Genomic DNA, 14,398 nt, shown 5'->3' on the forward strand with positions numbered 1-14,398 from the left:
AAAGTCTGGAAGTCAGGATCCTCTTCCCAATAAATGTCTGCTCCTTTTATAGCGGATTGTTGAGCTAGGGTTCCCATCGCGAAATGTCGAGGTTACCCTCGACGGAGTGTTAATAACTATCTCCAAATTTTGTTGGGCTGAAATCACAATTAATCTATGTTGTTGAGCCGAGTGGCATATTGAGCACAGCCCATATCTAACAAATAGTATGAAATTCTGGGAGTCAAAAGTTGAAAATCTTAAAGCCCAACCACCCATACCTCTGTCTTCGCGAACATGTTGTATGAGTATTAATAATGTCTTGGCTTTGTCTCTAGAAATCACATTTATATTGCACCAAAGTCTAGTCTATCTCCACTACCATTTTTGAATAATATATTATTAGAGTAACCGACCTCCTTAATCAATTCTCATCAATTAACAATACGATGATCAAATTATAAATTTGTAAGATTTTGGCTTGCACACTACAAAATTTAAAGAATCCATTATTAAAATACGACAAAATGTAATCTGTGGACACTTAGCTATGTTCTGATTAAGTTTGAACAAGTGTCAACCCAAAAGCATTCTCTCTAAACATGGAAAAGAGGTTAAATGGAAAAAACCAACGAGTTTTGCTTCGACTTCAGCCACTACTTTGAGAACCCTTGCATAGAAAACCGATTTAGATGACAAAACATCCTCATAAGAGTGCATGTAATCCTTGGAAATAAATATTGTTCCTCATGTCATCAAAATTATCCTACTTTCCTTAAAAACCGTCCCAAAAAGACCATAAGCCGAAGCCAAAGAACATAACCAATTCAAAATCTGAACTTCGCTCAAATAAACATTGTCACACAAAAGTAAGTTTGATCAAACAAAGAGAAGTGGAGAAACTGATAGATTAGTGACTTAAATTAGTGGATCAATTGGTTACGTCCTATGCTAATAATTTCTGAGAACGCGGGTTCGACCCACATGAATGTGGATTTTCTATAATTTTTTGGATGGATGCCACTTTAGGTTTATATATATAAATTTGTACAATACTATCGAGTATTGTTATCGGATCAACTGGTTACGTCCTTTGCTAAACACATGTGAGGTCTTGAGTTCAATCCACCAAAGTGTGGATATTCCACTATGAAATGGCCCTTTTCCCCGTGAGTCACCATCATCTTCCTTTTCCTTGGACTCCAATGCCCCAGTTTAATAAGACACTATACCATGTATAAAACGTGTTTACAGAATTACAGTATATAGTTGTAACAAGTGATAACGATGCGCTTCAACTTACAAAAGAGGGAATAAAAATATCCCATTATACTAGTGATCACTCGTTTTACAATCCACAAAACCGGAACACGTCGTATTATGAACCTATAATATGTTTAAGACTTAAAACAACACACTATACACATTCTATTGATTGTTCTTTTACAAATTCCTCAAGTTGCCAATTACAGGATTTAGTATTTAGAAATAGATAAAGTGTTGGTTATAGTTATCATGTACTAAGTAACATATGGTGTTAAACATATTCACGCATTGTCTTTTTTTGTTTTGACATATGTACATACATAGTAGACTCTTCATGTCTGAAGAAGCATGGCTACCAGATTGTTATGTAAGGGATCAGAGACATAGTCAACAAGATTTTGAACAGGACCTTTTCCAGTGAAAGCAGCCTGTGAATAGAATCCAAGCCATGCGACCATAGCTAGTCTCCCGTTTTTAATCTCTTTAACCTTAAGATCTTCAAAAGCTACCGGGTCCTCAGAGAGGTTCAAGGGATCAAAAAGCGTCCCTCCGGGATAGTTTATGTCCCCTGGCAAGTATATTCCCAGTGGCTCTAACGCCTCAATGCCACAGTATCTTGCATATTCCGGTCCTACCTGTATGCATAAAGGATTTTGTTAAGGGAATGTATGAGGTGAAGCAAATGTGTATTTGATGTCTGAATTCTAATTACCATCAAGAGTACTTGACAAATGGCGATTACAATGACACCTTGGCTTCCAGCTAAGTGCAGCCCTGGAATGCCCAAGTAGTCCAACGTTTCTCCCTGGTGAAAAACAAAGGCGTCCTCTTCTTGGTCATGCTACTGACTAGGAATTTGATAGTAGATGGTGAAAGATGTTTGAAAAAAAGAGAGCTAAATTACTGAAAGAAACCTGAAGCTTCGAGTAACCAACTCGCCACCATACGGGTTCAGCAAAATGGAAAGCTCCCGTGAGATCAAATATTTCAGGGATTAGAGCACCCAACGCTGCAAGCATGGCCCAACGAGCATGAAGTATTTCAAAGCTGCAAAACAAGCGCTAGGATCACTTAACTACTAATGGTCAACTTCAGTGAATTTTCAGAATGTTTCTCACATGAGGGGCAGTCATAGTTGTTGGCTAGAGGAATCAGGATCTAGATGGACAGCTTCTAAGTTCTAAACTATAACAAGACAAGGTTAAAAAAAAAAAAAAAAAGAAGACTCACTTGAAGTACTTATCAAAAGTGAAACGATCCTTGCCAAGTCCAGCAACGTCGAATCCATAATCCCCAGGAAGTTCTCCTGTAAGGTATGGCGGGTAATCATATGGGATTGGACCAAACCAACGGGGACGTTCTTCCCCATACCACTTGCTGCACACTTACAAAGAACAAACCAAGAAAATTTGTAAGATGATGAGAATTAATACTGATTAGCCAAATTAATGGTTAGATAATCTATCCACACAAAATATTTAATATACCTGTCGGTTCTAGCCTTTTGAGCTTTAGCTTTGAATCTTGAAGAAGTCTCAACGGCTTCTTTCTTTTTCTCTTCCAATCTCCGCCGCAAAGATTCTCCCAATGAGCTGTTCGCGATTGCTTTAACCGCCGTGAAAGGTATCGCCGAGAAAACCAATACTCCGGCGAGCTAAAAAAAAAAACAAGAAAAAGTAAAATTAAAAAAAAAAACCGAGGATGATAACAAATGAGAAGATAAAAAATTGAACCACAAACCTCTTGCCACGAAGCTCTGCAAGTCGAACGGGACCTTGTCACTGCGACTCTGCTACTAAGAGGCTTGGGAACGACTAACCTCGGAAGAGAATGAAACGACGAATAACTTGAGGACAGTGACACCTTCCCTTGAAACAGAGCCATGGTTCTTGACTCAACCAAACCAACCAACCAACACTTATGATAAGCGGTCTCCACTTGTTAATTTATGGGGTCAGTCCACGTGTCTTGCTATTAGCCAGTTCTTTTACAAACCCAGTCTTGTGCGAATCCATATATAGGCCCAATTAATTCAATTAAATAACAGGCCAAGTCGATATGTCCATGAACAATTCTTAAACGGTGCGCTGGACATGACTCAAGCTGTCTCTCTATATGTAGTCTTCGTTTGAATGAAGCACTTCTTGTAGCTTGAGCATTGCACCCTCTTCAAAGATCACCTTCAGTCTTTCTAAAGCACTAGAAAATCAAGAAATTTCATCCTTTGCGAAAATAAGATATACGCATTCAGCTTTAGAACACTCATTTCAGTAACTCTCGTGACCTGCAAGGATTTGCCAAAATCATAATGAAAATTACATTTATTGAAACCTTCTAGAGAAGTCTACAAAAAACTAAACCACACAAAGCAAATGTTCTCCTTTAGAAATTAGAATTCACATTCCATTCATTTCAACAATTGAGATTCTTCCCATGTAACTAGTCAGCAAACCTTTTTTCATGGGTGGTTATAAAAGTTTTTATTATCTTTCATTTAGAAGTTGATGATTTGAAAATTTTTTTACCTCACGCAAGTATTAATTAATATTAGCGCTAAAAATTGGAAAAAAAACCTCAACTCTGTTTGTTTGAATTAATCAATCCTCATCAACAAGACTATGGTCAAATCAAATCAGTAAGATTTTGGCTTGGACTACGAATATTCAAAGAATCCAATATTAAGATATGAAGAAATTAAATAAATATGTGGACACACATATGTCCTGATTTTGATTTATTAACCTGATCAGGTTTGAGGTATGAATTATGAAACTCGTCTTTATTCCTTATCTAAAGACAAATGCATGAATGCTACAACCTCACAGATCTCCTCTGCACTTCAACTTCATCTACCTCAGCTCACCCACGTGCCACAGTTGCTTTATATGACCTCCAAAACTGCATCACTAAAATGTAACCAAGTCGAGTAAATTTAATTCCAATCTTCACGGATGCTCTTTGTAAACAAATAGATTAAAAATAACCAGTACGGTGTGGTACAATAATACATGCAAAACAAAAATCCAAAGTAGAACAACAACTCGATAATGTTTATATACAACAAATCTCAACTCCGACTACTTCGCTCTTGAAAAAAAAAAGAGGCAAGACGCAAACCAGTTCTGTTTCTGATTTAAAGCTACACCTCCATGACACAAGTCTATCATCCATCAGAAAACCTCAGTGCAGATAAAACAAACATATATCCAAAAATCCAAAAATCTTAATCATCTTTGAATTCTTTAGTCGGGCGTGCTTNATTTTTTTACCTCACGCAAGTATTAATTAATATTAGCGCTAAAAATTGGAAAAAAAACCTCAACTCTGTTTGTTTGAATTAATCAATCCTCATCAACAAGACTATGGTCAAATCAAATCAGTAAGATTTTGGCTTGGACTACGAATATTCAAAGAATCCAATATTAAGATATGAAGAAATTAAATAAATATGTGGACACACATATGTCCTGATTTTGATTTATTAACCTGATCAGGTTTGAGGTATGAATTATGAAACTCGTCTTTATTCCTTATCTAAAGACAAATGCATGAATGCTACAACCTCACAGATCTCCTCTGCACTTCAACTTCATCTACCTCAGCTCACCCACGTGCCACAGTTGCTTTATATGACCTCCAAAACTGCATCACTAAAATGTAACCAAGTCGAGTAAATTTAATTCCAATCTTCACGGATGCTCTTTGTAAACAAATAGATTAAAAATAACCAGTACGGTGTGGTACAATAATACATGCAAAACAAAAATCCAAAGTAGAACAACAACTCGATAATGTTTATATACAACAAATCTCAACTCCGACTACTTCGCTCTTGAAAAAAAAAAGAGGCAAGACGCAAACCAGTTCTGTTTCTGATTTAAAGCTACACCTCCATGACACAAGTCTATCATCCATCAGAAAACCTCAGTGCAGATAAAACAAACATATATCCAAAAATCCAAAAATCTTAATCATCTTTGAATTCTTTAGTCGGGCGTGCTTCAAATCCCCCGTCTTCTCTTTTCTCAAGCGAGTAAGGCATGTAAGTTCCCAGAATCCGATCCCACATGACAAAGAAAGGCTGAGAGAAATTGTATTTGGTTCCATAGAGCTGATGATGGATATCATGGTAAGCCGAGTTGTTCTTGAACACCATATGGAACAAGTTTCCAGGAAGCCAGAGACCGCAATGGTCATCCACGGTCTTGATTGTGGCGAAAGAGAAGAAGAAGATGGAAGTTCTTGGAGACATACCAGAGACTAGGAAAGATAAGGCGCCTCCAACTGTATCCAAGAGAAGACCTTCCACTGGATGGTTGTACAACGCTCCATATGCATATGGGACGATGAGACGGTGGTGTTGAGAGTGGATATGTTTGTATAAGAACCTGTTGTGATGCATATATCGATGCATGAAGTATTGCCATGTGTCGAGGATTATCATGGCCGTCACAAACTGTCTTGCTAGAACCAAAATGGAAAACTGTTGCGCTTTGTCTGCTTCAGCATCACTTCCTGTCACCTGCATAGACACAATAGATAAGAATATGTGATGAGTGTTAACGCAAAAACCCAGAACAAACAAACAAAAAAAAAGTTATTCCATGATATTTACAAATCAATCTATGAGGGACTCTATTTAAGACTTGTCTAGCAACTCATGCCAAGACATAACAAGTACTCAGGCTAAACATCATTCAATGCAGCAGAGTAGAGCTAACTAAGGCAAACAAGAATCTATGACACTGCTACATGGATTATAACAGCATTCCTGCTATCACTACATAATAACTCATTGCAATTTATTCAACAGAAAACCTTGTGAAAGCATAATTATCAGGCTTAGCAAAGTTTTCTATTGCTACTCATCAGAAAAGCTGATAAGAACCAGTATCAATATCTTCCTTTATTCCTCTCTAAATCTGAATACAAGTGACAAACACAGGACAACCAAACGAAAGAGAGTCCTAGGGTGAATTCTAAAGTACCCTAAGCTCTCCCCAAGTCCAAAACCAATTGCCAAATCACTAACAACGCCTTTAACTGGTCTCTTATACTCAAGCTTTCCTCTAAAGCTCTAACTCTGTTTCTAACACCAATCTATCACCAGTCTGATTCCAAGGGTCATCACGACTCATGAAAGATTGAGAAATATTCAACTATGAAGTAACAACCAATCTATATGATCTAAAAAAACAAACCTTTCGTTTAGCTTCCTAACTTTTGATTTAGGCACAGAACATACATAATTGGCAAAGGTTACAACCAAAATCAGTATCATTAATGCAAAAAAAAATCTCTTTTTGGGTGGACAAGGACAACTAACATCAACCCAAAAAGATTCAACAACCCTTTTTAAAATTCTTCATCATCAATCACATCAGATAGCAAAATTCCCCAATTTGTTGTTACCTTAACTTTTCACAAAAGCATAAGCTCAAAAAATGGGATTAAGAAAGAAAACTTTACCGTGAACAAAAGGATAGCGACAAGAGCTTGAACAACCTGCTGAAGAAGAACACCTTTGACAACAGAAGATTTCGAAACAAGATTCTTCTCTGCTTCTTCAGCCTTTGTATGTAATCTATAACTCTCCAAAGACGATAGCGCTACGTAAATCCCAGAATACAACCAATACACCACAATTGGAGCCACAGTTCCTAACAATTCATCCGATACAGCAAAACCCATCATTCCCTAAAATCTCTCCCTAATCTCAGATCCTCTTCTTCATTAACCAAAAACGCAAACAGAGAGGGGAAAATAAAATTTTGCAAAGATTTGATTTTTTTCACAGGAATCAAACAGAGGAAAACTTCCAAAGTGTTGATTTTTATCCTTCAAATTTGGGAAAGTTTGATTGTTGATTTTGAGGATGATTGTTTTAGGGTTTGGGTATTGTTGATGAGTTGACAAATCAAACGACGAAGAAGGAAAAAAAAAAAAAAAACAATACTTTTGCGTTTTGTCTGAGAGACAGACGACGTGGCTGATCTGTACTCATTGAAAGAAAAATAATAAAAACAAAAATATCTGAGTTATCTAGTGTGGTTATATCTACAGTGACTCTATCTACGTGGCGGAATCTGACGCGTTTGAGAATTTGTGATGTGTTTTTTAAACCTTAGATTCTGTAGCAAATATCTCGTTAACGTGTTACTTAATTATTATTACTGTTAGCGATGGTTTTGTTACTCGTTTTAGTTTCATATCGTCTGCGAAACGGCGCCGTATAATCGCCATTTGAAATTGAGACAATTATCTCTCCTTCTTTAGGTTTAGCAAATCTATCATCTTAATTGTTAATTAAAATGATAAGCGATGACTAAACCCTTGATTTGGTTATTGAAAATTATTCCACCAAGGATCCAATGTAATGATGAATTCTTAACTGTGAGTACTTATACAAGAAAATTCCAAATACACCATTAATGGTCGTTTTTCTTCAACAATAGAGCCATCAAAAGGATAACATGCACACATAAACCGCTTAAAATTTTGGCTAATGGATGTGAGCCCCTCTAAGATTGGAGAATGGAGATAAAACCTTTGTCAAGAAACATAAGAAAAATAGATTGGGAGACTATGGGAATCAGTTTTTCTCTTCGTATATAGAAAAAACAAATTTATGGAAACCAGAGAGCCCGAATGAGAATTAAAAACTGGTCCAAGACATAACATTGTGTCTTAGTGATCAAGACATAGAGTAGAAGAACAAAGTAAAAAAAAAAAAAAAAGAGATCGCTTAGGTATTAATGGGAGAGTATTTGGCCTCAGAAACAACTTTAAATTCCGTCTCAAATTTCAACGTGTCTTCTTTGTCCAAGTAGGTCTGTTCAAGTTCAACTAAAAGAACAAATTTATCCCAACCCCAACCATTCTTTTCTACGTCGTGCCAGCAGCTGACTGCGAAAGAGAAAACGCGCAAGAAACATATAAAGTTAGATAGAGAAAGACGAAACACCAAATGAATATATATATATATATATATATGTAGAAGGTTCTACTACTTTTGTTTAGTTAATATATATTAAAATATTATAACTGTGTGGTTTAGAAAATACTTGGTGTGCCAAGTGATTGGAGCCAAAAGGGTTTAGAAGTCGCACAATTCCTTGCATGAAAATCTTCTCATCTTGTTTTAGTATTTCACTATCAGCTAGATACAAAAAAACGGATAAATATTTGCCATCTGCTCTAGACCTGCCCTTCGGATACACCTTTAGAACCCTACAAAACAATAATTCTTGTGAACTTTTAAACAAACAAACACATATATGTGTGTATAATATATATATTTGTTACTCCAAAAAGTTCTTATAGAAACTCACCATTTCCTTCCTCCCATTGGAAAACTGTTTGATGTGTAAATCTCCTCTTTCAACTTAGAAAAATTCTTAACAATCCGCTTTACCAATGACATAATCCGCTTTACAACTCAACACCAAACTCACATTGACCTCCCTCGAATATGTATCCATTTTCAGGGTTAGTAAAAGTAGCATACGGAAGAACTTTTAGCAACCCCCAAACCAGTTTAAGAGCATTGAACCGCTTTACCTCAACATCTAAAAATACATAACACACATCAATAGATGTGAATATACATATTTATTTAGAGAGAGAGAGAGCAAGAGCATGAGTTGTAAAGTTCACCTTGAATAGTGAAGTACTTGTTTATTTTCTTATTGTAGACAAAGAAACGGAGTTTCGCAAACACCTCAGTTGGTGGGGTGGACACCAAGCTTGTGCTGTCGATTTCCACATACATCGAAATAAATCCACTCCCATTGTCTTTCACGTTCCCTTTTGGGTATACAATCAATCTCCTGTTTTTTTTTTAAACAACACATTGCATTAGCTAGATTAATATATATATATTGATAATTTATGGTTCTGAATAATAAAGAGTGTATTAACGCTAACTAAACTCATGGATACACAAAATACAATCCGTATACCATTTATGTCCACCAGAACAAAAAAAACGAGATTGATATTTCTGGTCAGAGGAGGCAGTCGAATTTTCAAGTTGGGAGAAGTTGTGAATCTTGAGGGAGTAAGAAGAAGGAGGATGGTCTCTCTATTTCTGCTTGATTGTAGGAACTGGTGCTGAAATTGATGCACCCATTCTATTCTACCCAACACACTGCAAGTCTTGAAACTATGCGAATCTTGTGGGTGTCAAGCTAAATATTAGGGATTTATTAAATACGATGATATCCTTTAACAACAACAACAAAAAACAGAGAGAGACGTCAAAAATAAATAAATCGGATTTTTTTTTGATATACATCAGATTTGGTATACTTGTAAATATTTCTCTAACCCTAAGAAAATTCTGGTAAGTACGATACAGTATCTATTTACACTAGATTTGGTCACTTTACAAATAATATTTTTTTCTCCAAAAACATTTCGATATTTTTTTGGTAATCATAACCCTTTCTTTCTTGAAGGGGTAATCTTAATCTTTAATATTATCAATTTAAAATACATAAAATATGCAGGAATAAATATGATTATGAATAAAAATATTACAAAAATGCATTCAGTTGCCAATTGATATACTCATCAAGATTCAAGATTTCCAATTATTAAACATGTTTTTTTTCTTTCCCGCATTTCATAAAATCCAGGATACCTTTTTATCTTCTTACCTTTTTTAGTAAAGACAATCTCATATCATCGAACTTGCGTAAAGACAAACTTGCTTTTGGTATGAGAGACAGACATACGTGATACGTGGCTGAACGAACTGCAATCATCGAAATAAGAAAAATTAAATATCCAAGTTATCTAGTGTGGTTGGACATAGAGTGAGCCTTTCTACGTGGCGAATAAGCGTTTATAATTTGCAACGGGATTATTAACGTTTGATTCGGTAACAAAGTTCTTGTTAACGTGGTCGTTACGGTATCTGATTGCAACTGTTTTCGCTTCGTGATTGGTTTGTTTTGTTCCTCGTAGTTTTCTTGTAGTTTGTGACGGTGCCGTATACGTTGGAAGTTCGAAATATTTTGTAGAAAATATAGCAAAATATACATTATTAGCTTCACAATTAGTCAAATTTCCAATTTTTAAAAACTTGTTTTCTTTTTCTCAATATATTTATATCATACTTTACAATTAAGAATAATCTCATTATTGAAGAGAAACTAGTTTTTTATTAACAATCTATAAGCTATCCATTAAACTTAAATATAAATGGTGTTGATGTTCAATCTCCAAAAATAATAATATTTAGTGGGATTTTGGAGGGACGATTCAAGAAATCTCTTATTAATGAGCCATGACTTAGGCGAATTACAGAGCTTTTATGTGTAAAGTCCGATCGGACCGAGGGTTCTCGTTCGGCCCATCGTAAGACGTTGATCTTTGGACGAGCGGAGTTCGGTGTAGTGATGACTGTGACTAAGCGTGTGATTCAAGTCTCTCGGGAATTGTGGATGCCTTTAACACTGTTTTGTTCCATATTTATAGGGTTTACCGTCGGTTGTAGGGTATAACACTGATCTTAAATGGGCATCTGGATAGGAAAGGCCCATACCCAACAAATGGTTAAAATTGACAACTAGAAGTGATGAGTTTGTAACCTGTATTGAGAGCGCCAACAATCAATACCAATAAGAATGGATATGAGAATGAATAAATTACAATTGAATAAATTATAAATTTTGACTAAAATGTCTTCATATAACCCAAAACGTGATACCAGTAAGAATAGATATGTGAGAATATACTAATTCTACTATAGTATATCTATGCTGTTCCGATCCACTAGTTTGTACCTTGAACAAATTTTACCCTTGCCATCAAACTTTCCTACTTGAAAGCTACTTAATTAGAGTGGGGTTCCAACTTCCAACCATTCCATTTACTCCCTTTTTCATTCGTCTCGAGTTTAGTTTTACTTTGGCCTTCTTTTTATTATCCTCTCGTAGCTACTAGGATATATAATAGCTATTCCATTCCAACCATTCCAATTGACCCGATACTCCTATTTTTTTTTATATATTGGAGATAAAATCTTTGTCAAGAAATAACAGGAAAATAGACTGAGAGACTATAGAAATTAACCAGTATTTTTTTTTTCTCTTATGAAAACAAATTTATAGAAACCAACTGAGAACATGAATGAAAAATTGAAAAACTTGTCTTAAGACATAGCATTGTGTCTTAGTACTCTACTCATATATAGTAGAATAATATCAGATAATATTCTAAATTAAAAGCAAACAAAACAAAAAGGAGTTTAGATAGCGGTAGAGTATTTGATCCCGGAAACAACTTTAAACTCGGCCTCAACTTTCAACGTGTCTTCTTTGTCCAAGTAAGTCTTTCGAATTTCATCTAAAGAGACAAAGTTATACCATCCCAAAACCCTGTTTGATTTCTCGTACCAGGAGTCCACTTGCAAGAATAAGAAAATGTGAAACATATATAGTAATTATTAGAAAAAGACATCCGCCAAATGTATAACTCAGTACGTATAAAGAAGAAAGAGTACTGTATCAACTATTAAGATATAATAATGCATCTGTTGTTTAAAAAATACGTACCTTTGCCCTCCACGTGATAGGACCCAAGCGGGTTTAGAACTCGGAGATGTACTTGACAGAAAATCTTTTCATCTGGTTTTAGTGTTTCAATATCAGCTAAATAAAGAAAAAAGGATAAAAAATTATCAGTTGCTCTACTGTCGCCCTTGGGATACAGCATTAGACCCCTACAAAAGATGAAATATTATGAGCGTTCATATATAATGTATATGTATATAGAGATACATTTAGATACATTTTTGTTAAGTCTAATAAGAAATACTCACCATTTCCTTCCTCCCATTGTAAAACTGTTTGATTTGTACACATACTCGTTCAAGCCAGAAAAGTTCTTAACAGTCCAAGAGAACTTGGGAGAAGAGAGTAGTTTCTCATCAAAAGAGACGATCTCCCAATTGGTAAGGGGTGGGGGAACAATGACATAAACACCAAACTCACATTGACCTCCCTCGAATATGTATCCATTTTCAGGGTTAATGAATGTTTCATATGTAAGAACTTTTTGCAATCCCCTCACCATATTAAGGACATTGAACCGCTTTACTTCTACATCTGAATATATATAAATATCGTTTACTGAATAATATGTGAATGTATACGTAAATTTTTAAAGAAGGAGCATGATGAGATATATATAAAAATGATGTATAGTTCACCTTGAATAGTAAAGTACTTGTTTTCTTTCTTGTTGTAAACAAAGAAGCGGAGTTCCGCAAACACCTCAGTTGTTGGTGAGGATTCCGTCAAGCTCGTGCTGTCTAATTCCACGTCCATCGATATAAATCCACTTACATTGTCGTTTACGTTCCCTCTCGGGTATACAATCAATCTCCTGTTTTTATAAACATCATAAATATTGCATTTTTGCATTAGCTAGACCGCATTGACATTTGGTTCTGAATAATGATGAATGCCTTGTTTGGGGTCTTACATATATATACATGGCGTTTCATTAGCTAAATCATGAATATACAAAACACAGTCGGCGTACGTACCAGTTATATCCACCAGAGGAGAGAAGACGAGATTGGTATTTATGATCAGAGAAGGCAGTATGATTCTCAAGTTGGGAAAATTTGTTAATCTTGAGTGAATAAGAATTAAGAAGCAGGATGCTCTCTCCAGCTCTGCTTGATCGAAGAAACTGGTGACGAGCATGATGAGCATAATGAAGCCATTATATTCTACCCTACACAATGCAAGCCTTAGAAACTATGATTGACTAATATATAAAGAGGAATCTTGGGGAGAGGGGGGTGTCAAGATAAATAATAGGGTTTCAATAAAAGTTATGTAAAGAGAGATCGACTCTATATACCTGCCAACGCATCAGATATACACCAGATTTGGTATAAGTATTTATTTCGCTGAGAAGATAGATAATTTTGTTCGTTAAAGTACCGTATCTTTTTAAGATAACTTCACACCAGAGAAGATAACATTTTTCCCCCTCTAATAATTAAGATTATGATAATTTTGTAATCTTAACCTTTAATATTATCAATACAATAACAATAAACATGCGAAATTATGATCATAATGATAATATTACTACATTATTATTATATAAAAGTAAATTTCGTAGATGGCAAAAACAAAAAGTGCATTGCATATTTGCATGTGTTGCCAATTTTTGTATAAATTTCTCCTAAAAATATTCATCAAAATTCAAGATTTCCCAATTTGTAATTATTTTTTCTTCCGTATTTTATATAATATATAATACCTTTTAGCGAAGGCATATCTCATCTTTATGGTTTAGGCGTTTAGCAATCTATTTGATTATTCTACTAGTTTCATGTCAGTTACCAACCGTTTACAACTTCACAAAAGATATCTATGAAAGATTAGACGTCAGTGCATCTGCGGACAAGAACAAAATATATAGAAATGTGAATCTCCAGTACCGAGAAAAGAGAAACTTTGGAGTACAAAATAGTCTTACCTCACTCCGAAGACTATCATTAACAGACGAGCAAAGCCATAGATAATTTTCTCTTCATCAACCTACATGCTTCTAAACTATTTCATCCATTCTTATATATCCTTCAATACATTAACCAATTGAGAATGTCTAAGATTCTACTCAGTTTCAGATACACTCAAGAACACTAAATACGAATTGGTGTAATTTGACCAAACGAACCTTTGAGCTGAGAATCACGAGCAACAATAACGGGACCAAGCAACCATCCACGGTCGTCTTTCCGAACAGGAGAGAGCGACGCCAAACCGAACCGGACCAGATTAACCTTATCATCGTCGTCGAAAGTTTTCAAATCGGGATGACTCTTTAGCGTCGATTTCGGATGTGAAGAGGACGACGAAGAGACGTGGGAGGAGTGCTGTAACCTGAGGGTGATCCATGTGAGGAAGAGGAATCGCTTGAGGCTTCTTCCGTAGATTGATTAAAGGTGACAATCTATGGTTCTCGATCACTACTCTTCTAGGGCTCGCCATGTTCTTATGCTTTCCCCTGTTTAGTCAGTGACTGTAATTTAAGACTTATTGGATTTTAATTACGACTTAATTATTAGTTTCAATAATTCAGAGAAAATAAAAATTGACTTGATGATTGGCGGGCTGAGCCA

At 35.5% G+C, this 14,398-nt stretch overlaps 3 protein-coding genes and 1 pseudogene across 4 annotated transcripts; all 4 read right to left on the reverse strand.

Moving 5' to 3' along the window:
• LOC104750810 (chlorophyll a-b binding protein of LHCII type 1-like) lies at positions 1,384-3,309 on the reverse strand. Its single transcript, XM_010472659.2, has 6 exons — positions 2,986-3,309; positions 2,733-2,899; positions 2,476-2,622; positions 2,160-2,292; positions 1,958-2,050; positions 1,384-1,880 (listed from the first exon to the last, which is right to left on the reverse strand). Exons 1-6 carry the CDS (start codon positions 3,127-3,129, stop codon positions 1,578-1,580), a joined length of 987 nt encoding a protein of 328 aa, XP_010470961.1. The 5' UTR covers positions 3,130-3,309; the 3' UTR covers positions 1,384-1,577.
• Positions 4,198-7,233, reverse strand: LOC104750811 (sphinganine C4-monooxygenase 1). Of its 2 annotated transcripts, XM_019237489.1 has the most exons (3): positions 6,715-7,233; positions 5,221-5,767; positions 4,198-4,476 (listed from the first exon to the last, which is right to left on the reverse strand). In XM_019237489.1, the coding sequence occupies exons 1-3, from the start codon at positions 6,937-6,939 to the stop codon at positions 4,469-4,471; spliced, it is 780 nt and encodes a 259-aa protein (XP_019093034.1). In that variant the 5' UTR covers positions 6,940-7,233; the 3' UTR covers positions 4,198-4,468. The 2 variants fall into 2 exon arrangements, with proteins under 2 accessions (XP_019093034.1, XP_010470962.1); XM_010472660.2 differs by lacking the exon at positions 4,198-4,476 and having other exon boundaries at positions 4,942-5,767; positions 6,715-7,232.
• Positions 7,991-10,013, reverse strand: LOC104753725 (annotated as a pseudogene).
• Positions 11,501-14,267, reverse strand: LOC104753726. Its single transcript, XM_010475932.2, has 7 exons — positions 14,160-14,267; positions 13,954-14,098; positions 12,803-12,977; positions 12,464-12,639; positions 12,074-12,359; positions 11,808-11,974; positions 11,501-11,658 (listed from the first exon to the last, which is right to left on the reverse strand). Exons 1-7 carry the CDS (start codon positions 14,265-14,267, stop codon positions 11,501-11,503), a joined length of 1,215 nt encoding a protein of 404 aa, XP_010474234.2.

This window comes from Camelina sativa, chromosome 16, assembly GCF_000633955.1.
Source record: "Camelina sativa cultivar DH55 chromosome 16, Cs, whole genome shotgun sequence".
Taxonomy (NCBI): Eukaryota; Viridiplantae; Streptophyta; class Magnoliopsida; order Brassicales; family Brassicaceae; genus Camelina; species Camelina sativa.